Raw genomic sequence first — 27,830 nt, forward strand, 5'->3', positions numbered from 1 at the left:
TCAATGGCAGTAATTGATTCCCATCAGGGAATGTCAGATTTCCTGATTTATAAATACAGGTCATTATATGTTTCCTGCAAAGTTTTTCTTCCTTTATCAGAATTTTGCCTGTTAGTGTTTGTTTCTGCTCCACCTATAATTTTGTCCATGCTCCCCCTTCTATCACACACACCTGCACAGCAGCAGACACAAGAGGATACTTCGCCCCTCCCATCCCCCCGATTCGCATTTTAAAGCGTTTTGGTCCGCGCTGTGAGCCGTAGTCATGATGGATAGGGAAGCGGTAGCAAAAATGGCCGCATCTGCGGATGGGCAGACCAAGTACGGGCAGTCGGTGAAGGGACTGCTCACCGAGAAGGTCAGCACGTGCGGGGCTGACGTCATCGCCCTCACCAAACAAGTGCTGAAAGGGTCGCGCAGCTCCGAGGTGAGCCGAGGCTTCGGATAGGAGAGGCGGGCGGGGCCTGGGGAAAGGGGCGTGGTTATATGGCTGCACAGGTAAACATAAAGTGCTGCTTTATGACCCGCCCCTTTTCCAGGTACTGATATGGTGGGGGCGGGGGGATGTCAGGGGTCTCTGTGCATTGTACAGCCATTGTATATAGACGGAGCTCATATAAATTATAATTATAGTACATAGGGACAGACATTGGCAGATAGTAACTTTATAATGTCATACAATCACTATGTATGGGCACACTAACATACAGCCATGGTATATGGGAGCAGTATTATACATGTGCATGCAATACCCAGCTATTTTATGTGGGCACCGCACTACACAGCTATTGTATGGTTAGGTCCATAAATATTTGGACAACTTTTTTCTAATTTTGGTTCTGTACATTACCCCAATTAATTTTAAATAAAACAACTCAGATGCAGTTGAACTGCAGACTTTCAGCTTTAATTCAGTGGGTTGAACGAAAAGATTGCATAAAAATGTGAGGAACTACATTGAATGTGGAAGATTTTGCTGTGAACAGACAACATGCGGTGAAAGGAGCTCTCCATGCAGGTGAAACAAGCCATCCTTAAGCTGCAAAGACAGAAAAACCCATCCGAGAAATTGCTACAATATTAGGAGTGGTAAAATCTTCAGTTTGGTACATCATGAGAAAGAAACAAAGCATTGGTGAACTCAGCAACGCCAAAAGACCTGGACGTCCACGGAAGACAACAGTGGTGGATGATCGCTGAATCACTTCCATGGTGAAGAGAAACCCCTTCACAACAGCCAACCAAGTGAACAACACTCTCCAGGAAGTAGGCGTATCGATATCCAAGTCTACCATAAAGAGATGACTGCATGAAAGTAAATACAGAGGGTGCACTGCAAGCCACTCATAAGCCTCAAGAATAGAAAGGCTAGATTGGACTTTGCTTCAAAACATCTAAAAAAGCCAGCACAGTTCTGGAAAAACATTCTTTGGACAGATGAAACCAAGATCAACCTTTACCAGAATGATGGCAAGAAAAAAGTATGGAGAAGGCGTGGAACAGCTCATGATCCAAAGCATAGCATATCACCTGTAAAACATGGCGGAGTGTGATGGCTTGGGCGTGCATGGCTGCCATGGCACTGGGACACTAGTGTTTATCCATGAAGTGACACGGGACAGAAGCAGCCGAATGAATTCTGAGGTGTTCAGAGACATACTGTCTGCTCAAATCCAGCTAAATGCAGTCACATTGATTGGGAGGCGTTTCATAATACAGATTAACAATGACCCAAAACATACAGCCAAAGCAACCCAGGAGTTTACTAAAGCAAAGAAGTGGAATTTCTTGAATGGCCAAGTCAGTCACCTGATCTGAACCCTATTGAGCATGGATTTCACTTGTTGAAGACTAAACTTCGGACAGAAAGGCCCACAAACAAACAGCAACTGAAAGCCGCTGCAGTAAAGGCCTGGCAGAGCATTAAAAAGGAGGAAACCCAGCCAATGGTGATGTCCATGAGTTCAGGACTACAGGCTGTCATTGCCAGCAAAGGGTGGTTAAATCTCCTTAGTTAGCATCATGGGGACCAGGAATGGGTAAGGTCAGTGGTATTGAAGTTGTCCTGTAAAGGCTTTTATCCCCCCATTCAGTGACTGTACATCATTGTGGGGGACACAGCCATCCATAGCATTGCCCCATCCCGAGGCATATATGGGGGAGCTAATTGGTCATGTCTAATTACCACTGTCAAATACTTACCCGTGAATTCCAGTTTTCCAATCTCACAGGACACATTTTACAGCCCAACAGATCCATCTGTATTTACTCCTGTGATGTTATAAGCCTGCATATACTATAATATATATATATATATATATATATATATATATATATATATATAAAGTGTTGTAGCAATGGGTTAAATATCCAGTGCTGGCAGCACAGTAGAAAGTCTGACTGCTGCTCTCACATACAAAGCAGGGCTCCAGGTCTTCAGAAATCCAATACACTCCTTGAACACCACCAAACGGCAACTAAATTCTCATTTCATAATCAGCACTGTTATTGGGAGCAATGTGCAGGAGCCATATCAGAGACCCAGGGTGCTGCATTGGGGTGAGGTCAGCGGCCTTCACACTTGCATTTGTGTACAAGGGATTCTTCATTGAAATCGAGTTGAATTATACTGTAGTTTGTAACCATATGACTAAATACACAATCATTTTTGTTTTTGTGTAGCTTCTTGGCCATGCTGCCAGAAATATGGTGATGCAAGAAGATTCCATTTTACATTCAGAAGATGTAAGTAAAATACAATCATAATGCACAATGAAAATAAATTTTCCTAATACATTTGCTGCACAGCTACAATTCAAACATTCTTTCATTATGATTCAAAACAACCTGAAAAGCACAAATCCCCTTCCATATAATGGAGATACGCAAGGGCAGAAATGTCCAGAGCCCAGACTTGGTGGCTGCTTCCACTTCATATCATATATTTATGGAGGGAGCCATGATTGCCAGCCAAGAAGAAAGTTTGATATTTGTTTTTAGGTTAAGATACACTTGCCTAAAATGTTACAGAAGTGGCAAAGATTAGGAATGCTTAAAACAAGTCTCCACCTGTATATTGGTTTGGACACTATAATGTTAGGATTTGCTTTGTATCCCAACAGGAAGGCAATAAATGAAGTCAGGGTATCACACCGAACAGCCGTGTGTGAGTTCCTATTCTGAAGTCATATTTGTTACTTTTTTGTGCTGAATATGCAGCTGTTTGATCCACACAGATGTTTGACCTGATCTAAAACAACTAAAGGAGCAGCAGATATCTAAAAATGCGTGCTAGAAGCTGTAGCCTTCAGCCTCCAGGTTGTTACTGGCACTTTTTAATAAATTTATAGACCCATCAAGGCAAAGCAAAATACAATGAACATGTGTAAATTGGAGTGCCAAAAATGAACTTATGGTTTGCAGGAACTGGATCAGTACAAATAGCAAAAACCCACTGAACCAACTAGCTTTAGTTTGCAAGAATTGGATTAGTTAAATTGTCTTCTGATTGGGTATAGTAACTTAAAGAAAGCCATAACATTTTGGATTGAATTGGTTACATAATGTTTTCATTGTCTAGTAAAACACAGTATGGAGTGAGGCAAGAATGAAACTTATACAAAATGCACATTTCTATAAAAGAAAACATTTCTGTTACCACAAATACTGGACTAATTAGAAAACAATACTGAACAGTTATAACTATTAGCAAAACCAAATGAATAACTTTTACAAATTAACTTTTAATGATCATTGCAGAGCCTCAGAAAAATGGCAATTATAACGACACATCTTCAGTACCAGTAAGTTCTCATTGTGTATCTTGTAGTCCTTATCACTGGGTAAAGATCCCAAAATTTCCAGTAACACATTTGTTTTCTTTTCTCCTAGGCAAGAAGCCATACAGAAAAAGTAAGTATTCATAACAAAGTATCCTAATGATAAAGGTTGGAAAATAATTACTTTTCAACCAGTAAAATGCCGGAAAATAAGTGCAAAAAACACTTTTTTTTCAACTTGGCTCAATGATCATTTATTTTTTAACCAGATTTAGAACAGAGTATTCAAAGAATGTCAGGTTATGGTTATGCATTGATACTAACCACCACCATAGTGTGCCTTGTTACTCATTAACTATACTTCAATTTTGACCTTTTAAGTCTTTTATGTTGTTTTTTTGCTCCTTGTATTACACATTAGCAGTCCCTTCAGCCTTAGTGGAAATATGTATTTTACACATTCTATACTTTGTATTATACTCTGTGCCCAGACAGACTGTTTGGTGTAGATTGAGGTTATTCCAATGTTCTAGGTGATCAGTGCAGCAAATAAAGACTGATGGGGTGGTAGGTGATTATCCATTACTCCCCCTTGTAGTTTCTTGTGGTTAAAATAAATACACCATAACCGTATCATCTTTTACTTTGCTTCATATATAGTGTTGAACAGTCATCAAACCTCCAGGACCAGTTGAAGCATCTGTTGAAGTAAGAAGAATTCCAGGAGTTTTGGGACATACGTAATGCTGCCATACCAAGGATCCAAAGCTGCTCGTATGTCAGTATATGCTTGACAGCTCCTAAATGTGCACCTTGGTTCAATTGGATTATGAATACTTGAACAAACCTCAATATGTCTAAATACTATTTGTATCTGTGTTTTTGTGTGTATTAATATTATTCGCGATGGATCTTCACATATTACACTGATGTTGAAGTTCATCTAGTTCATGGTGCAAGTTCCTTTATTACCAGATACATTTAAAACACAGTTGGGAAAATAAAGCTTTCCCATAGTTAGGCATATGAAGACATTGGGCCTGATTTATAAAAGTCTCCAAGACTGTAGAGGATACACTTTTATCATTGAACCTGGCTGATCCAAACAATCTGGAATAGACCTGGTCTAGGATTTAAAACATTTACTAATAAATAGCAAATGACTTTATTAAATCCATTTTAGGTTCGCTGATGAATCTGTATCCTCTCCAGCCTTAGAAAGAAATTAGTCCCAGATCACCCCTTAACTGCGAGTGTTCTTATTATAGAGACAGCAAGTGTCACCTCCATGTGAAAGCTCTGGGATCCTCAATGCATTATTAACCTTTAGAGAGGTGTGCATGTTACAGAGAAGAACCCTAACATGGAACTGAAATATAGAACAGTCCTGGGATCAGGGACATCCATGGCATAAGGCAAACCTTGTTTAAATTTTATTCTATCATTCTTTTTAAAAACTGCTCTTCAGAAATTAGGTTTATCTTTCATCAGTTGCTATTTGCAACACAGGAGCTTAATGTTGAAACTTTGAGTGAGCCGAAAGACTGATGCAATATACACTTTACAAGCTGCAGCCTACTCAAATCTTACACATTGACAATAACCTAAGCTTTTATATAAACACGTTTACAGCTCTGTCCACACCTGCTTGTTTTATTGTTCCTGTTATATATCCCTCTGGTTCTTTAATACCTGAACTTTGCAGCTGCACACATACCCGGTAATTAATTTTTTGCACTTTAGAATACTCCTGGTAATGAAACGACCATCCCCATTCGTTTCTAGTCTGTACTAATGCAGCTAAGTGTAGTAAGAAGCTGTCTGTTCGTTAAAGAGATATTCTATTTGTCACATGAATGTTGAATTATTTTTATCACCGGAACTGTCTGACATTGCTGTAAAAAAAAAACTGTGCCAAGGGAAATATGGAGGCTGTCGTTACTAAACTTCTATTGAAAATTCTTACTTGCCTGGCAGTCATGCCCGAACCTCTTATTTCAGTACTAAGTCACTGACCTGCATGCAGCTAATGAAGCCAGAACAAAGCCAGAACTTTTTTGCATTCTCAGGAAGTACTGAAGATGTTTTGTCACCATAATAACCAGGCAACTAGCAGTCCGTTATTGCAGCCTCCATACTTTCTGTTGGCTTTAATTTCATAAACATCTTTCACACTTTAGGTTATATTTAGAAGCTTTTACATATGTTCTGGTATATACAACTGTTGTTCCTTTGTTAAATTTAAGATTTACCCTATCAAATGTCATGCTTTAATTTCATAAACTGTCCCTAGAATTGTTTTATTTATGTACATTTATGTTGTTATTTTTATATATTTCATTTTCTAAGAATGTTTACTAATTTTAAGATGTATAATAAATACATTAAAGTTGCATTTTTGTTTTCATCTTGATTGTTGTGATACTTGTTATATACTGTATAGTGCTTTTATACTTCACTTGTGGTACCAGGACTGAATAAACCCCTGTGAGTCTGCGTTCCATCATTCAAGCCAAAAAACGTATTTATTGCATAATTTGTAATGATATATATAAATGCATACCCTTATATACATACATAGGTGTGCCCTTTTTTTCTTTTTTTTGCCGTACTACATAGTGTTATGGCATCATTTCTCCTTTTTAAAAATTGTGTTTGTTATTCTGGGGTTGATCTACTAAAGAAGTATGGGCTTTGCTCTGCCAAAAAGATGAACAATTATTTAGTCAGAATAATAAATCTTAATAAAGATCTTCACAGCAGCCAGATCAGTAGCATTTTATTGAGGGTGTGTTATGTTTTATTTTTATTTCCTGTACAGCAACACTCAGACTGGCAATGGAAAGGTTTGTTTGAGAGCAAATTATTTTATCTGCAGTGAATAATGACATAATAAACTGCGTTATCTATAGCGGATAAAGATATGAGAAAAAGAATCGGGATTCACCTGTGCAGTGTATTATTTGAGTTTCAGGCTAGAATTGTATTCCTGGCCAAATATTGCTGTATATATATATTGCTGTTCAAGTAAACACAAGGATCTTTTTTTGTGCCTGGATTTCAAAGTGATAATCATAAGTGTAACAAACATGAAAAATGAGGATGTAGAGACAAAATACAACATGGTCTTTGGCTATTCACATGGTATATTTTGTAGTCTTTTATATTTATCATTTAGCTGTTTTTAGATATTTTGCACTTTAAATAAGCCTGTGATCACTTAGTGATTTTCTTGCAAAGAAGGATATAAATATTTATCCCCGAGTTCAGTCCAATGGGCTCAGTACCTAATTTTACCTCTGTTCCAGCTATAATAATTGTGTGGACCTGCAAACAGTTGCACAGCCTTTCTTCCAACCTGTCCTAACCCTAGGAATGAATATGAACACTGCATAGATGCCCAGGATAAAGGATACTGAATTCAGAAGAAAGGCATCTCTGGGCAGGACCACATAGAGAAGATTCCTGATTCCTGACACTTCAATTTTTTTTTCTGGGGGATTAACTTCCAAAATAAATGTACTGTTTGGCCCTCAGGAGCTGATAGCCATAATGTGCACATAATGTGAACATCTCCAACAGTACAATGTCCATAGTCTTCCATCTTCACCCAGTCTTCTCAGGGATAAGAGTCTTCAGCCATGTTCACAGGAGTTACTTTTCCCCGATTTAAAATTACGCAGAGGTTTACACAAATTTGTTCATGGACAGCTCAGTGTACCTAATCAGAAAAATATGCTGCCAGGTTGTTACAATAATCTATTGAAAATAAATTGTCTTGGCATCACCTTTGACTCTGCCCTTTCATTTCCCCCCCATATATTCAAAACATTTCCAGGTCCTGTCACTTTCACCTGCACAAAATTTCCAAAATCCGCCCCTACCTGTCCCCAGAGACCACCAAACTCCTTGTACACGCTCTTATTATCTCTCGTCTGGACTACTGTAACCTCCTCCTCTCTGGTATTCCACTAACCTGACTCTCTCCTCTACAATCTATTATGAATGCTGCAGCCAGACTCATCCATCCTTCCCTCCGCTCCTCTTCCGCTGCATCTCTTTGCAGATCTCTTCACTGGCTTCCGTTTCTACTTAAAATCAAATTCAGGTTCCTGTGCTTTGCCTTCAAATCAGTCCACAGCTTTTGTTCCATTTACCTTTCTGACCTGATAGAAAAATACTCCCCTAGCCGCTCTCTCTGCTCCTCCAATGACCTATTACTGACTTCCTCACTCATAACCTCATCACATGCACGGCTTTAAGACTTTTCTAGAGCTGCCCCAACTCTCTGGAATGGTCTTCCTCATCCTATTCTGCTTGCTCCTACTTTCTGCTCATTTAAAAGAGCGCTGAAAACCCATTTTTTCAAACTTACTCCTCTCTCTACGCGTCTTCTTCTGTCTTTAGAAACCCTCACTACTTCCCACCATTACATATCTCCCATCCTATAGTGTGTTACTTCCCCCACCTCCTAGATTGTAAGCTCTTCAGGGTAGGGTCCCCTCCTCCTCCTGTGTCACTGTCTGTATCTGTCTGTAATTTGCAACCCCTATTTAATGTACAGTGCTGCATAATATGTTGGTGCTATATAAATCCTGTTTATTATTTATAATACAATCAATGGCAGAAGAAAACTATAATATCTGATGTCATTAAAAAACAAATTGCTGGCGGACTTTACATACTACTTTAAGGGAACTCTTTCATTATTTGCAATGTGTTGTGATAAGGCAGCAAGTTTAGGAATGAATGGGCTGCCAATGCACCCTAATGAGTCCATAATAGTACATAACCCTTATTTTTGGAATGCACACTCCACAAGAGATTATTCATTTTGCAAAGTATACCCAATCATGTACAAGACATTTAAAAAAAAAACACTGTAGTGATAAATGTATATGTTACCATTTTGTATACGGTTACATATTATATTATTTGACTATGCATTCTTTTTTATTATATTCTACATGCCTTCATTGATATTATCCTGCCAGGGGTGCTTGAGCAGATCTTTACAAGATTACAGCTTTAGAAAGTAATAATTTCCCAGATATACTATGTAGAAGCAGCAATAACCTTTACTGAGCATGGTATGCAGTTTGCATGAAGCTGCTTGGGTTAGTGAGTTCATGCAGGGAGGGAGGGGGAGAAGACTATTAGGCAGAAATGTATTGTGGGAAACAAGGAAACTGCTGATCTGCAGAGCAAAGCATGGCACAGTGTTGTAGGTAGGTTCTTGGTGTGTTTGTGTTGATTATGTGATAAATGCATTATGTACATTGCAATGTCATTTGAAAGTGATTATTATTATTATTATTAATAAACAGGATTTATATAGCGCCAACATATTACGCAGCGCTGTACATTAAATAGGGGATCCTACATTTCTAAAGAATAGCTTTATGAAATAATAGTAAAATGATGACATTGGAATGCAAGAACAGCAGCTCTCTTGTCTTGTGCTTCATATACTACTACTTGACAAATTAAAGTCAGGACCTTGAATTAATGGTTTGGGTCACGGGAGAGGACTGTTTCAGAGGATTGCACATTTAGACTGGGTACACAGACATTGGATCGGAGTAATTTGGAAGCAAAAGCTGGGGCGGCAAGGTGGCTCAGTGGTTAGCACCCTTGCCTTTGCAGCGCTAGGTCCTAGGTTCATCTCAGCCTGAGACACTAACTGCATGGAGTTTGCAGGTTCTCCCTGTTTTGTGTGGATTTCCTCCGGGTACGCTGGTTTCTTCCTACATTACAAAAACATGCATTTAGGTTAATTGCCCCCCCCCCCTTAATTCACCTTAGACTGTATTAATGACATATGACTATGGTAGGGACATTATATTGTGAGCCCTTTGAGGGACAGCTAGTGATATTTAATAATATTATTATTATTATTATTAATAAACAGGATTTATATAGCGCCAACATATTACATAGCGCTGTACATTAAATAGGGGTTGAAAATGAGGAGGAGGAGGAGGACCCTGCCCCGAAGAGCTTACAATCTCGGAAATGACTATGGACTTTGTACAGCGCTGCGTAATATGTTGGCGCTATATAAATACTGTGTAATAATAATAAAATCCAATCTGGACAGTTTGCAATGGATCAATTTTTTCCTATCAGTAAATGCGAATATGGATGAAGAGTACCCATTCTGTTGTTAATAGAGTGTACATGTTGGTGAACGTCAATTAAAAATCAATGTTATGCTGTTTGTACTAACTATCAACAGTATCCGACCGACTCTATCTAAGAACATTGAATGAAATGTCAGATGTGCATGCAGTGTTATTCCAAAAAATAAAATTAGTTTTGTCTGTTCATGTGTACCAACCCCAAAGACACTTGTATACCAGTAATGACCCAGTTTAGCAAGTAGCTAAGATAAAGTCGCACACGCCAAGGAAGTACTTGGTAAATATTTATTGTAATAAAAGAGTACACATAATTATAAAATTGACAAATGTTGATCTAACACCGGTTACATAATATTTAATTGATTAGTAAATATTATGATAGATTAAAACAGTGTTATCTTCATGACGCCGTCCTTACTGACAATGTCACCAAGTCTTCTAATGGAAGCAGAATCCAAAGGTTACCTCCAGGAAATATCTCCTTGATCCAATGAGCCTGATTCATTAAAGCTCTCCAAGGCTGGAGGGGATACATTCATCAGTGAAGATGGGTGATCCAGCAAACCTGGAATGGAATCCATGGAAGTCATTTGCTATTTGCTGGTAAATGTTTTGAATCCTGGACCAGATCCATTCCAGGTTTGCTGGATCACCCAGCTTCACTGTTGAAAAGGTATTCTCTCCAGCCTTGCAGAGCTTTATTAAATCAGACCCAACAAGAACCATCAAAAAGCTCTGCACACTTCATTATAAATTGACCCACTTCCTTACTTATAGGACCCGTGGATTGGGGCAATTTTTACAATTGCAATTTTTAGCTATGACCTAGTCCCTCTGATGCCCAATACCTAATAATAATAAGGATGTATTTTGTTCACAACATTATGTGTCAGCAATAAGAGTAGCTAAGATCTCAGGGACCCCAGTGGAAGGATGCCACCAACTCCCAAAAACTTTGACCCCTTGCACCACATACTAGGCTGGATATTAGTTATATAAAATGTAACTAGAAATTGTGAAGCCAATGCATCACCACGTCAGTATTTTAGGGAGGAGAGGTCAGCCATAACAATATATTTTTATCATGGCAGGTGTCCTGTAGCTCCTAAACCTTATAGGGATTCTCTCACCCTGTATACAATGAACAGAACACTGGTAATGTACAGGTGTTCAACTTTAGTTCTGCTTTAAGGGGATTTTTGGGTTTTTGCTTGTAAGTCATTCTCATTCCGGCATGATGTTTGTCCGTCTCCCTGAAGCACCTATTTTACTCTCTTTTATAATAAACCTTAATGTTTTTGTCAATGTGTCCTGCGGGGCGAGGATAAGTGTACCATCTGCCAAAATCCCAAGATATGTGTACACAATGAGGTGTCTGTGTGTATGGCCTGCAGGGTGACAAAGTCTATTGGCTTTATATGGGGTAATAGCAGAAATGTCAGACCAAAACAGACTGCTATGAAGGAAATTCAGCTTGTTTGGTGGAGAAGGTCCAAAGTCTGAAGGCAAAAGAGACTACTAAGGAAACCAACTTTAGTCCACCCAAAAAAGGCCAGTATAGGAATCTTTTCTTAAAACCGATGGTTGAGCTATGTAAAAAGTTGCCATGTTACTGAATTACATGTATAAGTGATGTAAAAACTTTTTTTCATTCTGGTTTGATAGAATTTTATGATTCTTTTTGACTGAAATAATATATCGTGTGCGTAGGTGTGCAATTTTATTTAGAGTTTAGAATGTTCAAGTTTACAAGAGTACAGAAAGCCTTGAAAATGCCTAAATGTTTTGTTCTTGCTTGTTGATTTGTCTAGCTCTCCTACATCCAGCTGCTGCTCTCAAGGTCTTCAAACACACGATGATGTCAAGGTATTGCCACCATGATCCAAGGATTTATTACATGTGCTTTCTTAAATCCTATTCAGCAGATGTCTCTACACAGTTACTACTAGAATCAATAGATAAAAAGTTGTAACTCTTGGATGTTGGTTAGCAGTCATAGCATAGTCAAGGATAATCTGTAATTAATTACTGGTGTTGTAGCTATTTTCTTATACTTTTCACTTTCTCTCCTGGTCTTAACTTCACCAGAGCAGCTGAAGTGTAAGAAAACATCCTCAATTTAGGATGAGGCTTTAGAATAAAGTGATGGCCAACATTACAAAGTAATTGTGGATTAAATGCTTAACAGTGATGGTTTTTGATAAAGTTCTGTTTGCATGGTAAAGGAGTATATAATTTTATTTATCATACACGGTCACTTGGTCTTTGCATTAGCAATGTGTGTTACATTGTGTTTTTTAGGAATATTATGGTAAATACTTGAAGAACTCAAAAGATTTGAAAACCAATGCATGTGTAACCCCAAGCAAGCCAATTCCCAGATACATCCTAGATGCCCTGAAAGAGGTTCACAGTGAAGTCACTTCAAGGTATGAAATTATTTATCTTTCGAAAGTTGTAATAGATGTATATTGGTAACTTATGCCCCAGTGTTATCACCAAATCCTAGAAGAGAGTATGAGTATGTGTGTGTATGTATATGTATGTATATATATATATATATATATATATAAGGATTAGCACCAAACACACTCACTGCAGAGTATCCCAGGCTTTTCCCTTGAAGGGGATCAAACTCAATACTACATGACAATTAAGAAAAATTTAATTTTAGCCTCATGCCTTTGGTCTTCCAGGCCTCAACTTTCGGAGTCCTTCTCCCACTCACAGGCTCCACACAGCATTTCTCGCGAAGCCACACCTGGCCTTGGGCTGCAACTTCCCCTAGTTCATTTTTATCATGGCTAGGTGCTCCAGAGCCAATGTGTCCCCTGGAAACAGGGGGAAGTGCTTGCCCATCCCAATCCTTTCCAAGACACTCCGGGCCTGGGTCCAAAATAAATGGCTGCAAATGGCATCTTATATTTCATCTTGTCACTATATTTATATATATATGTAAATTGTGCCCCAATTATCACACAATTAGACCTTATCACAAAGGGCTTTGCAGTCATACAAAGGCTACGTACACACTTGCAATGGTTCTCGTCCGATAATCGGCTCAGGGCCGATATCGAACGAGAATCTGACGTGTGTTCAGCTCCTGTCGTCTATTGTCCAAACGACCGTCCTGGCGGATCAACAGATGATGGACAACGAACTATCTTAATGGAAGTGAAGTGGGAGAGCATGCAGAGGGTCGCCGCTCCGTCGTTCTCCCCCTTCCCTCTCCATAGAGCAGATTGGTGCTGTATGTACAGCACTCGTTCATGCTTCGTGCAGTCGTTAGTCGTTGGAAGGGATCATGAAAGATCCTTTCCAACAACAGTTATTACACGTGTGTATGCAGCCTTAGGCTTTATTTTATTTCTACTCCTAATTCATTCTCAGATTGGTCCTAAAGAACCACATGATTTGGCAGATGTCTTCTTTTCCTTTCCTTTCTTGGGTGGCTATAATTGGTGTATGCTTTGTTAGGTATTATGGCTGTGGACTTGTGGTACCAGAATGTCTGGAGAACTGCCGGATCCTGGATCTGGGCAGTGGAAGTGGAAGGGACTGTTACATGCTAAGTAAACTGGTTGGGCAGAAGGGCTACGTCACTGGAGTGGACATGACCGATGAACAGGTAAACCTGACCACTAGAAAACCCTTCAGGGTTTAGTGGCCAACATACTATGTGTCCTAAGCTCGCCATACATAATGTAATGTTTACTGCCATCCATGTCTAACTAGCACTAACTGGTTAGTTTTGGAGTAAGAAACACACTCTTTATCATTTAGACCTGATTTGGTAAAGCTCTACATGGCTGAAAAAGATTTTTCAATTGTTAACCTGGGTGATCCTAGAATAGATCTGGTCAATAATGATCCTTCTCTTGCCTTGGAGAGCTTTTATGAATCAGGCTCATTCTCACCTACTAAGTCAGGGAATAAGGAGTGAAGTTCTTAAAATCACTTTGCTATTATTTGGCAAATGTTTTTAATCCTGGACCGGATTTATTTTAGGTTTGGTGGATCATCCAGGTTCACCCATACCAGTCTATCCTTACCAGTCTTGGGGAGCTTTAATAAACCAGGTCGCCATTGTATAAGGTACTATCTCCTTCACACCTCAGACAGCAAATTGACAGAAACAACCCTTCACTATAGTGTGATGTGTCAAGGTTAAAGATAACTGACTGAGTGGTCCACATCAAGGTCTAATATTCATCTGTCAACACAGGCCATGGCCATTACTTTCTGAACTGTAGTTACAGGGCATACAGGTTGCCCCATTGCATGGATCCACTACTCTACTACTAAATCTTCTCACTCATTTACCTTTACCTGTTGGTTTCTCAGCAGTATTTCTGTTCTTATTGTTCGTATGTAATACGAGGTAATACAGTTAATTAACTTTCTCACGTAACAAAGAATTTCATTAAATAAAGTTAATTATATTACCTAAAGGGTTTGTTAACCTTAACAATAAGCTTCTCATATTTGGACCATGGGATGTTTAAACAAAATTTCGTTCTCATTGATCTAGGTGGAAGTTGCCAGAAAGTACATTGCCTATCATATGAAAAAATTTGGCCACCAGCAGCCCAATATTAACTTTGTCAATGGCTACATTGAAGATCTGAAAGGTGCTGGCATAGAGGACCAAAGCTATGATATCATAATGTAAGTATGATTTCCGGTATGTTAAGCAGATCGCCTTCTCGGTGAACATTACTGTTCACAGAAAATAAGATCTATAGTGCAAAATTACAATGAATCCATTTTGGTGAGTTACAAAGTGCTCCATTGTGTTCTGAGTGACTGAGAATATAAAAGGTCTTCCCTTATTCAAAGCATGTAATCCTACAATAATAATATTTTTATTATTAGCGAGTATTTATATAGCGCCATATATTACGCAGAGCTTTACATAGTCCCTCAAAGGGACTCACAGTCTAATGTCCCTAACATAGTCATATGTCTTTAATACAGTCCAAGGTAAATTTTGTGGGAAAGCCAAATAATCTTAACGGCATGTTTTTTTGTTTTTGTTTTTTGAAATGTGGGAATAAACTTAAACCAGAAATGGGGAAACCTACGCAAGCACAGGGACAACCTGCACGCTCTATGCAGATAGTAGAGACTCAAACTTGCAACCTAGCGATTCAAAAGCCTTAGTGTCTCTGACCCACTGTGCTGCCCAGTACAATAATTTTCAGATTTGTTCTTGTTATGGTGAAATAAACAAATGAAGAGTCCAACGTCAGATAGTAACGCTTTCTCTATAACTTTGTGGTGAAAGAATAAACCACAATAAATCCACTGCAGAAACATTGCACCAAAGAGTTCTCCAAGACAAGATGAAGGTTATTGAGTACCCTCAATATATAACATTGATTTGATATTATTGAGTTTTTCTTTAGGCTATTATTCTGGATGGGGGTGGTGGTGTGGTAAACAAAACCTGGCTTGAAGAGCTGCTCATGCTAAAACACGGGAGATCTTTAGCTCGATTATCTTACAGATTTATTTATTCTTTATGATAGATCCAATTGTGTCATAAACCTGTCTCCGGACAAGAAGGCTGTGCTAAGAGAAGCCTATCGAGTGCTCAAGGTAATCCATGATCTATACCATGAACCATAATCACAAGACGAGTAGCCATTACAATAAACAAATGATTGGCTTACAGCCCAACTGCCTCTCATTAAAGGTATCAAACTGCAAGGCAGTACAGCAATATGGCATGCAGTATAGTAATGTTCTGAAGAACTAAAAAATATTTAGTTGGATAAATAGGAAATATGAATATTTTTGGTTTTTTATTGGAACACAGCAACTGATTCAGATAAATCAATTCACCTCCATCTTGCTACCTTTTTAAAGGCTAAATCAACTTTTCAGGAGCCAATGGCTTGAGGAGTCAGAGGTGGAACATTCCCCTTTCCAGCCAGTAGAGCTCCTGATGAAGTTTCAATGATGGTACCCAAACGCTGTGCAATATTTTCAATTGATTGGGTGATGGATTGGATGAAAATGTCTGCTGTTTCATCTTAAATTAGAACTAAACCCAAAAAACACGTTCATCCGTTGGGAGGTTTCTTCGTTTAGGTCCCGTGTCTTCATTCGTCTTCGGCCCAGCACAGAGAAAGCACCAGGCGCTGACATCTTCTTCTCTCTTCTTCCGGGTTCTTCTTCTTGGTCACCCAATCTTACACTGCGCAGGTGTGAGATTGGGTGATGTAGATGGGGAAAAAAGGATCTTGGGCTTTCACAGAAGAAGCAGCCAAGAGCCTCCCGGGATGCGTGACGTAGTTATCCCAGGAGGCTTTGTGCTCTCATTCTGTCTTGATCGCCGGGGCAGAAAGGGGAGGTGATGTACTCTTTTTTTTTTTTTTTTTAGTTTAGGTCCGCTTTAAGTAGTTAATTTGTTGTAGACTTTAACAAATCTGTCTGTTTCCCAGTATTATAGGTGCTGGAGTCAAAACTAAACATGACAACTGCTGCATACCAAATGACAGGTAGCCCAATTTGCTTCTGAATTTGTTAAAAACAACAGTGACCCCAGTGTGGACAATGCCAATGTTTTTCCGGTTTTGCTAATGTTAGGCCTTCCATTTTGGACAATCCAATAACCTGGAATGATGCGGTCGTAGTATGCTGAAAATAAACAGATACATTCTTGTTGTTGTGGATGAAGCATACTCCACTTCTGATCATCTTTCACATCCCAAACAGAGACAGTAATCACTTTATCTTCAGTATTCAATGTCACAGCACTTAAAAAGAACATTGTGTTTTTCAGGATGGTGGAGAAATGTACTTTAGTGATGTTTATTCCGACAAGCCAATTCCTAGTGAATTAAAGCAAAACAAAGTTTTGTGGGGTAAGTGCACAAAATTAATTATAGAAAATGTATACAATAACCAATTACCACAGTACCCAACTGCATTTTTCTTAAAATGTCGCCTATTTTCACATTTAAATATGTAGACACATTCTAGCATTAGTAAATCACAATATTATTATTATTTTTGTTGGGTAAAATGGCTTTCCATTTTAAAAATTCTAGTTTAAAAAAAAGCTTTTATCAACTCTAGTCTATGAATACATTAAAGTACAATTCCATCACACAGGAAAATTCCACTACACAACAAAATTTTCAAATGTATTATTGTTTTCTGGGTCTATTTATACTACTTGCCTTTTTAGGGGCTGACACACTCATACATTTCTAATAAAAGATCCTTCTCTGCAGGCCATTGACAACAGTAAATTATGGCCACCAAATTGGAGCATGGTGTTTCCACAGATCATTTTAAATGACACACAGTGCAAACTGGAAAGAGCTCGGAATGACTCCGATAGTCAGAGAAGTAAATGCTACCATGGATTTATTTAACGGGCATAGACCAGTCAATGCTCTGTGCATGTTGGGGAATGAAGTCTTAAATGCAGGGTAAAAGAAACAAAGGGCATGATTTATGAAAGCTCCCCTAGCCTGGAGAGGATACACTTTTATCAGTGAAGTTGGGTAATCCAGCAAACCTGGAATGGATCTGGTCCAGCATTCAGAACATTTGCTAGCAAATAGCAAATTACTTTAAAGAAATCCATTCCAGGTTTGCTGGATCACCCAGCTTTACTGATAAAAGTGTAGCCCTTGAGACCCAAAATGTCAAGAAACTTAAAATTACACATACAGTGGAGCATGGGGCTGCATTGGGGACTGGAAGTTTATGCATTTTACAAACATTTACCATTTACCATAACATTTGCCATTGCAATTTATTTGCTTTCCATGCCAGTGGAATGAGAACATAGATATTGTTACAGCATCCACTTAGCAGTTTTCCTTAGTTTACTGTTTGCATTAAGTCCTAATTTTTCTACAGAGAAAAAATGGGTTTAAAACTAGGAAAACAACGCCAAATGCAGGTCATATGCACCTGTCATTTAATTCTGAACAATTTAAGATTTTCAAATTGATCACCTACACAATCCCAACCCCTAATGACACATACCCAAATATTAACATTCTATCATCAATCTATGTATTGGTGCACAATGTGCTGCATGTCTCCTATTGTTATATCTAGTGGAAGACATGTGTTTGGTCTGTATCCAGTTTTGATGTAACAATCACAGTTGTAACTTGTTTAGGAATTTCCATTCTTTATAGAATGGAGGAGGATCACACAGTCTCTGCTGTTATCACATCATTGTTGTATGTTGTCTCATACAGTTATCTACAATCGTCTGCCCTTCACTGGCTTTGCTTATGAAATCTTTGAAATGAAACATTTAATAACTTCTACAGCTGTGTTTGTAGTTTATTTTCTTTCTATGTTCAATAAAGCAAAATAAATATTTTTTTAAACATAGGATAATATAGTATATGGATTGTTTACATTTACCACTTGGAATGGAATGCTCCAAGCAGAACTCTTTCTATTGATCCAAAGTTGTTATAAAATAGAGCCTAAATGGCCAAAAAAAATCAGATTACAGCACTGGGCCTGATTTAATAAAGCTCTCCAGGACTGGAGAAGAAAGGCTATCATGGGAGAACCTGGGTGATCCAGTTTTCCAGAATAAATCTGGTCCAGGATTGAAAGTATCTCAAGGGCCCCCATAAACTGGTGGTCAGTTGAAGTGGGACCCTTTTAGGTTATTACTATTGGCAGAAGAGCTCCCATACAATAGTGTTCAATAGGAGGAATGTCTCTTACATTAATGGTTGGTGGCAAGAATGTCCCTTACATTGGTTGTCAGTGAGGAAAATACTAATTTTCTAGAATTCTAAACTTTAATCACTAGGAATATTTCCCCCTCTAAAGATAACCAAAAGGTAATTGGCATAGGTGGTAATTGATCTGAGGCATTGATTGCTCAAAGGTTTCATAGAACCCTGGCTGAGGTGTGCTGATCCAGACTAAAAACGAATATACTTTCCCTTTCAACCCATAAGGAAACTTGTTTAAGGGAGAAGTTTTCCTTTTTGTCAACATCCTGCTAAATTGTCTATTTTGTTTTCTTGTAATGCTTTACACCTACAGATACTATTACCGTATTTTTCGGCGTATAAGACGCTCCGGCATATAAGACGCACCCACTTTTCCCCCCAGTTTTGGGGAAGAAAAAGTGCGTCTTATACGCCGAAAAATACGGTAATAAATGAATTTATTAGGGCAGCATTGGTCTATGCAAAGTCTTAACATTTTCTACTCATTTTCCTATGTTTGTCTTTCTAGTTCCTTTTAATTGACCACAACGTTACTAGCCTTTTTCTTTTTACAGGAGAATGCATTAGTGGTGCACTCTGCTGGGAAGAACTCTATCAGATTGCTGAAGAAATTGGATTCAGCCCCCCACGTCTAGTCACCTCCAGTTATATCACAGTGAATAACAAAGATCTTGAAGAAATTCTTGGTGAGTGATTTATGTTATGTACAGGTAACATACAAGATAGGGACTGTAGGTTTGTTACTAAGTTGAATTTGTATGTAAGTCAGAACTGGTACATTATTTTATTAAATGCAGTTAGGACAGATGTTTGTTTCAACATAATATTAGGCAGCGAGGTGTCATTTACTTTATAAAATCCTCACTGTGAGTTAATCACAAACAAAGCAAAAAAAAAAAAAAACGCAAGAAAATCCTAGACATGAACTTCTGGAGCAAGGTATGCTTATATATGCAAAAAGAAACAACTGCAGAATTTGTCTTGACCATTGAAGAGTTACAAGATGTAGCACAGCTGTGTTTAGCAAAAGATTTCTTCTGCAAGTCATGCAATCCGCCCCCCTATCAGGCCTTTGTCCTGCACACAAGCGAGCAGGGAAGCCCCATTCGTATCTGGGAGTTGTCCTTAACTCGGGGACTACCTGTGTATTACTTTTAAATTGTCTTCAGATTTTTCACAATTACACATATTTATATTACCTTGTCATTTATCATATATACCATTTTTTTCACTCTGATGACCAAGTATATCTAGATATCATGGTTTTCAGTGGGTCCAATTGGTTTGAATCACTTTTTGTGCCATCCAGTAACTTGGCCCATAACAGCTGTTTTACCATTAGTTGGTTCCCCATAGCTCTCTATCAGTGGTCATATTTTATTATTAGGTCTTAGCAGCTCATAAAATCTCTGCCCCCATGCAGACCATGGTCTTCTATTGCTTTGATTGTTTATATTCTAAGCATTTATAAAGAGTTTTACAGAGGCCTTGAGTTTATCAGACTTGAAGGCGGTGGGAAAATACAAGTAATTGCTTTCTTAAAAAAAAACAATGCTCAGCCTTGAAACATCAAATTGTTACATAATTCAGTAACTTTGCATGGGGGGAATGTGGCCATGGAAATGAAATCTATTGCAGATGTTTGTGTTCTTATCATACCAGGCCACAAGTAGAATGGTGTATTATAGAAACCATACACTGGCATAGGTAGCTGGGGGGAGGGGGGGGGAGAAGGGCAAAACAATGCCAAAGGCAAAGGGTTGATACCCTACACACTACACACTTTTATTGGATGATGGATCATGAATTTGGGAGTCTTCAGCTGCTTGATATCCAGGAACGTATTTCTACAGGAACTGCCAGGCCAGAAACTAGAATCTTTTTCCTTCCTGGGTGCACACTTTCATAACATATCATTCCTAATAGACAGTCTCCGGTAACATTGTAGTCTTTGAGAACATATTTTAAATCATATCTCCAGGATGATTATGACTTCATCCTACATCTTCCTCCCACCTCTCAAATTTACTGCTGGCTAAAAAAAAACCTAAAACAATGTTTTACTTCCCCTTCTTTCTACTTCCTGGCTAATGTTTTGGATATCCAATGAAGGCATCTTGTAACAATTTAGAAGAGGAGTAATGTCAATGTAGGGAGATGGGAGAAGAATGGCCACCAAGGTTAGAAGAGCAACCGTGAGAGAAAACATGTCTCTGTCCTAGGCAGTATGTTGGAATTATTTTTGTGCCTAAAGATTGGCTTTAATTGTTTTTGGTAACAGTTGACTAAGCTCATCATTTTGGGATAATTTCTCATTAATTTCTGCAAGAAGGTTTGTTTGGACTGGTAGTTGGCTGGTTGTAGTTTCCAAAAGGTGGCTGCAGTCTTGAAGCGTAAACTGTACCACTTAATAGCTGCCTAGTGACTGGTTGTAAAAACAAACCCTAAAAAGTTTTGGTGTGTATAAGCCCTGTCTTTTTGTATCATTTTTTCATTTGTGTAGTTGTCACATTATATACATGCAGACATTCACATAGCTCTTCTCTGTCCCCTTAAACATACACACGATCTGCACATTACACACCAACATGCGCACAGAACTTCATTACATCCATAAACACATTCTGTACATTACACACAAACATACAGTAAGCACTACATTACTTTCTTATACTCATGTCTGCGTCATACATATAATCACAATTCAACAACCACTTTGGTACCAGCGAGCATCTTTGAAGGTTTCTTTTTACTGCTGGTTCTGTGGTATTGTACAGATAGGTAGGTGGGCAGAGTTTGGTGCTGTACTGAGCCAGGCTCTTCTGCCAGAGCTGAAGCTTTAGATTGTATGTAAGCCCTGCAGATTTCTTCAGGCACACGGTGGATTTTTTGTGCTAAAGGGAATGCTGGCCCTGGTATTTGTAGGGCTTTACATTGATATGTACACTGGGTGTATTGTGAAAAGAGCACACACACCATTCTAGGCTTACTACAAAAACAGAAATATTGGAATGGGGGTTTAGGCTTGCCTGAGAATGACATACAGAGAGAATTCTGATCATTATCTGTAGTGCCAGTAGCTGCTTCTCATGTGGCTAAACTAACAGACCATGGCAATCACATACATACGTACATTTCTGTATCTATGTACATTTCTAATGTAAATGTGAATATTTTGTATGTAGTCTCATTTTGTCTTATTACTATGTTTTAGGTGACTACAAATTTGTCTCTGCTACATTTCGCCTTTTCAAGCTCCCAGAGAAATCTGTGAAAGAAAAGGGTAGGGTTATTTATAACGGAGGAGTCACAAGCTGTGAGACTGAAATACAGTTTGATGCAAATGTTACTTTCAAGGTAACTCAATATAGAAGTATATATTTTTTTTGATCATTATTATTATGGTGCAATGGCACCCAGAGCCATCTTCAAATTTGCTGTTCACCTGCCTCTCCCTTAATTTTTGTATATACAACATTCTATAGCCATTTTATGTGCCTGTATGCTGATCCATTGTTTTCAGTGAATACTATATAGACAACCTCAAAGGGAAGAGAAATACTCCCCCCCCCCCTTTTAGGTCCCTCTTACTTGCTGAATTGGAAATTGGCATGACCAGAATTGGAAAAAGCAGTGACTAAGGAATTTTCTCCTTTACCTTGCTGTACTGGGGTCCTAGATATGATACTGACCAATACCCCTATGGAGTTAGTATATGCTATTTGTGTTTGTTACTGGTGCTGCTTGGTCAATTGAGTCCACCCACACAGAAGACAAGAAGATAGATATAGCCCTACCTACTTGACTTGTAAGAATGGCAACAGTTAGCAAAATTTGCTTCAAATGTTTATCAAAATCACTGGGTCCGCCTCTGAGAGCCACTTGCAAAAGCCGGTACTACTTCTACAAGTTAATTCGTAAGTGCCACTGCCGATTTATTCTTAGGATGAGGACAGGAAGACACAATACTCCATCTATGGTCTGTCTATGCCTGTCTAAAGGTCTGACTTAATTAATTCTATCACCCATAGGAAACCCATTAGGCTTCCACCATGAGGCCCTGTTGAGTAATAATAAAAGGGCTCTGAAACCTTGTCCTAAGGAGACAAAATGCCTTCATCGAAATAACGAAAGTTTAGTATAACTATATACTTCTGATTTAGCTTGTTTTTGTCTTTTTTTAGTTATTTATATAGTTTAAGGAACCTTGTGGGTAGTTCTGTTTCAAACAAATCAAAATAGAAAAGCATATATATATATATATATAATATATAGATAGATAGCAATGGACTATGTCAAACAGGGAGTCTGACAGTCCCTCAAGCATTTCCTGGTGGGAATCAATCACTGCCATTAAAACACAATGACCTGGAAGATTCACGCCAGGGAAAGTCAGATTCCTTGTTTAATAAATAGTGCCCAACGTATAATACTCAGTGTTCAACACGGAAATTATTTTAAGCTGGGTGGGAAGAAATTGTAGGCGGGTGGCAGTCCCTATATTGTGAACCAATTTTTCAGTAAGCACCCAAAAACAGCTGGGTGGTTACTGAAAAGTGCCGGGTGGTGTGCCCAGCTAAAAGAAGCTGGGGAGAACACTGATACTAATTAGAAATACTATTGTAGCTATAAATCTTCACTTTTTTCTTGTCCTGTAAAGGAAGGTGAAGTTGTAGAAGTTGATGAAGAATTGTGGACCATTCTGAAAAGTTCGCGATTTTCAGATGAATTTCTATTTCAGAATGCTGGAGGGGCAAATTCTTGCCAGAAGAAAAAGGTTTGTTCTACAATAAAATATTCTTTATTTCCAGCACTGTTATAGGAAAATGTGTTAAGACCACAAATTCTTCCCTCTATAATAAAAAGCTAAATGAGTATTGAACTTAAGGTCAGGCGACATATTACTGGCATAATAACCATTCAAAAAAAGAAAAAATGCAGACAATGTCCGTTAAATGCTGGGTTTAGATACACTATAGAAACAGCAACATGTTTTGTCAATCTAAAACTAAACTTCTTGGATATAAAATATTTAGCCTTGCAGTTTGCCCTCCTTCCCACTGCAAGTGTCAACTGCTGGTGATGAAGAATAAGGTGATATTGTTACCTTTTCCCCCAGCAACTGGCACACACTTCCATGATCTGATGTGCTGGGTTGCAGGTGAGCCTTCTCTGTCCTCCCGTACAATGCAGGGCTGCTGGTCCTGCAATGTATGGGTTGACTTCAAGGAGCTATATCTGCTGCTTTAGGAAATTGGCCACATAAAGAGGGGAAAGGCTCTTGAAAGAAAGAATTAGGTATGTATATCACCATATTTATTATCCTCTAGCCAAAACGAGCAATTATCGCTTACAGTTTGGAGATAATACTTTGACTGAATTCAACAGAAGCTCTGCTAAATAATATATTGGCTGCCATTATTAACCTCTTCCTTCTGACAATAGTAGACTACTTAATAAACTTTACAAACTTATCCTGAATCTTAAGTATCTTCGGGGTTCACATTCACAGCAAGTATACAGATCAAGAGTTCCAACTTAACTGTCTGAATGCTTTTTCCCAGGTCAGATGTTCTGACAATATTGAAGCCAGGGACATCCAGGCAGCAGATAACAGATTTGCAATGGCAGCCACCATATCTAAACCCAAATGCAAAAAAAAAATAATATATTGCAGCTCACACAGACACTGAAGTTATCAGAGGAACAAGAACACCTTTGTTCAGGAATTGCACAGGGTCAGAATCTATATTCCAGTGCCTGTGCAGTTTATTGCTGTGTTCGCAGGAATCTTAAAAGATCAAACCCTGCTGCTTTTATAATATAACATTCTACAAAGTTACAATGTATTTATAGTGATCACTAGGGGTGAGGAGACTACAAACTTACTTCCTTGTGCCTTTAGTATTCTGATATTATCCTTTTAGCCAAGAAAATGTTACTAGGGCTCAGGAAGTATTTTTAATTATATTTTTAAAATGATACTGTTGATATAATATGTGACATAATGTATATATATTTATCCAAAAGTGTTCATTTTTCCCACATAAAAAATACAAAGAGAAATGGTTATTCATGTAAACTTGCCGTCTTTTTTAAATTTAGAATTATGCATTTTTTATCTTTAAAGTTAGTGCAATGATAAGATAAAAATACTTCTCTCTAAACCCTCTGATAGACAGAACCTTCTGTACGAACTATATTAGAAGAGAATGTTCTGTCTACAATTGCAGAATTGTCCTGTTATTCTGACCTTGACGATAGAAACTGAGCCTCTAAAGGACATTGTATGCCAATTTCATAACATATAAAGGCAATAATAAAGCTAAAAAGAAAAACACAATTACACAATATCATTATGATTTAAAGCAGAACTCGTTAGGAAAGGGAAGGCTATTTGAAAGGCACCCATTATTCTTCGTCTTCTAGCTTCCGCCTATGCCGCCTGATCTCGTACTGCACAGGTGAGAGATCAGGTGATGTAGCCTGTTGTAAATGAAGAAAAAAAGAGTGCATCTGCTTCTGTATCCGCACTGCATGTGTATGAGATCCGCATTTCTTTCCCCACTAAAGAAAAGGCTCCTTCTACACATGCCCAAGATCGGTCATGTGCAGAAGGAGCAGTCAGAAGCCTACGTAGGTATGGCTGGAGGCTCTGCGGCCCCATTCTGTCTCCCTCCGTAGCTGTCTACCCTTTTATTTAAAAATAAAAATTCTGCTGATAGGTCCGCTTTAATGGGAAAACTGCATTGAAGAGACTTTGACACCTTGGCCAATAACCTTGGCCTGGTTATACTTACCTTTACACTCTCCGCCCTCACGTTGCTCCTTCTTCTGAAACAGTCACTGCAAATTACCTGGTGACTTCCTCACAGTGCTTGGACCTGGAAAACAATTACACTAAGCACTGACACTTGGTATTTTGCAGCAGCTACAATTGATGATGGCACCACAATGAAGCTCTGTAGAGAGTGTAAAAAGAGTGTTTAAGAGACTCTTTTCATCCCAGAAAGGGTAAGATGACAGGGTTTATTTAAAATTTTTAATTTAAAAAAAATTAAAAAAAAAAAGGGCAGCATCACCCCCTAATTGGGAGTGCAAAGCCTCCCGGGATATCTACTTTAGAAGGAGCCTTTTCATAGGGAAAACAAAAATGCCGATCTCACGCATGTGCAGTGAAATCGGCAAATTTTTTTTTCATCCTTCATCAACCGATCCCGTGTCTGGGATGGCTGACGTATGATGAAGAACCCAAAAAAAGGGACGAAGATGGTGGCGTCCGGAGCTCCGGCTCCAGGACGGATGCCAGGACGACGCCGGGCCAGATGCAAGACACCCCCGGATGGATCGGACTGTCTGTGGGATTGAAGGTGTTTTTTTTTTTTTGTTTTTTTTGGCAGTTTTTAGTTTAGTTCCTCTTTAAAGGTATGCATTATTGTATTTTCTATTACTACTTCTAAATATATGTATGTGCCATGTTAGGAACTCGCCTTCAACCAACTTTTGCCCATCAAGAGACAGTGTTAGACGCTACTGTAATGTAGAAGCTAGTTAAATTAGGAATCCTAATTCGTTTTTTAATTCCAAAGGAATTTGTAAAACCAGGTCACCAGGTGACCAAACTTTTTGACAAGGTATTTTTGCTTTTATTACATAGTTACATAGTAAGTCAGGCTGAAAAAAGACAAAAGTCCATCAAGTTTAAACACTAGAGAAATAAACATATCCCAAATATAAAACCCTATGGACAGTTGATGTACAATTTGTTCCAACAGGGGAAAAAAAATGTTCCTGATTCTTTAAGGCAATTGGATGTTCCCTGGATCAACAGTCTCTGTTATCTTTACTTTAAAGCCTTAATATTCAGTTATATTCTGTGCTTCTAGAAAAGCATCCAGCTTTTTCTTAAAGCAATCAATAGCAGTTGCTGAAACTACTTCCTGAGGGAGCTGATTCCACATTTTCACAGACCTTACAGTGAAGAATCCCTTCCTTATCCAAAGCTTAAACTTTTTTTTCCTCCAGATGCAAAGGTCACTAAAGTTTATTTTTAAAATGTATCTTGACAGACATGCTGTAACAAGTTGCAAGTGTTTGTGGGACTACAAGTGTCAGGAAGGGTTAAAAAACAACACAAAACGCCATTGGACAATTGTACACATCTAATAAAAATAAGTACTAACTTATTAATTTTAAGCAGTGCCTAAGTGTTTTGTGTCGTTCTTTAACCATTCCTGACACTTGTAGTCCCACAAACACTTCCAACTTGTTACACATGCGGACATAAAATAATGGGGAAAAGTGCATAATCAGGGTGATTTTAGGGAGGGTGAGGGGTCATGTTCTGTTTAAATCTGTTTTCATTTTAGCACTTTCATAAGCAAATATATTTCTAAAAAATAAAAATTTCTTTTTTATGATCTCTCCTATTTTTATAAAGGAAATCATCAGAAATCCATTTCAGCTAGCTGAAGAGAAGACCAAACTTCCTCAGCCTCCTAGCAATGGTAGCTGCTGTGGACCAAAAGGATGCTGCTAAAGATATACAAGGTTCTTATTATAATTTATAAAAAAAAAATCTGAAATGGTAACTCTACCTCTGTTATCTGATTATATAACATAGATATGTTACACAAGCTAATTTGTAATTTGATGATACTGAAATTTGTGTTATATGGATTTTACAAGTTGGATTTCTATTTACCTCAAACCATTGTGATTTTATATAACTGCCAAAAATACAACACATGGTATGTATATAGGAGCTATGAAATCATGTCATGGTAGGTAATGCTCACTTGTAGGACACTACACTTAACTTTTGATTCTTCAGGAAACCTCTCAGGATGGAAATATGAATGTTAGCATGACTTACTTGGTGAGGTACTAACAAGCACATCCGGTGTCAGGCCATTCCAGGTCACCGGCCCACTAAGTAATAACGCAATATGAGGGTTCACAGCCCATCATCAAAAACAAGTCAGCAATAGTAGATCCCAAATTTTTATCCTAAAATTAACTAGTAAAAATAAATATTAGTTAAAATAATTTTAACAGAGTTGACATGCCATGTATACATACCTCAGTTGATCTTATCCTAACTGTATGCAATGTAATTTAATGTATTTAGTAATAAATGTTTGAAAAAAAACACTATGTCTGTGAACACTTATTAG

At 38.3% G+C, this 27,830-nt stretch overlaps 2 protein-coding genes across 2 annotated transcripts; both read left to right on the forward strand.

Moving 5' to 3' along the window:
- Positions 1-244: 244 nt before the first annotated feature.
- On the forward strand, positions 245-6,186 carry BORCS7 (BLOC-1 related complex subunit 7). The gene is made up of 5 exons (XM_072424201.1): positions 245-427; positions 2,683-2,745; positions 3,760-3,803; positions 3,892-3,912; positions 4,440-6,186. The coding sequence occupies exons 1-5, from the start codon at positions 266-268 to the stop codon at positions 4,489-4,491; spliced, it is 342 nt and encodes a 113-aa protein (XP_072280302.1). The 5' UTR covers positions 245-265; the 3' UTR covers positions 4,492-6,186.
- Positions 6,187-8,944: 2,758 nt separating this feature from the next.
- On the forward strand, positions 8,945-27,822 carry LOC140339339 (arsenite methyltransferase-like). Its single transcript, XM_072423986.1, has 11 exons — positions 8,945-9,007; positions 11,734-11,788; positions 12,224-12,351; positions 13,400-13,550; positions 14,454-14,590; positions 15,454-15,523; positions 16,713-16,794; positions 19,209-19,340; positions 21,869-22,011; positions 23,315-23,431; positions 27,095-27,822. Exons 1-11 carry the CDS (start codon positions 8,991-8,993, stop codon positions 27,191-27,193), a joined length of 1,131 nt encoding a protein of 376 aa, XP_072280087.1. The 5' UTR covers positions 8,945-8,990; the 3' UTR covers positions 27,194-27,822.
- The last annotated feature ends 8 nt before the right edge of the window (positions 27,823-27,830 follow it).

Source organism: Pyxicephalus adspersus, chromosome 10 (assembly GCF_032062135.1).
Source record: "Pyxicephalus adspersus chromosome 10, UCB_Pads_2.0, whole genome shotgun sequence".
NCBI lineage: Eukaryota > Metazoa > Chordata > Amphibia > Anura > Pyxicephalidae > Pyxicephalus > Pyxicephalus adspersus.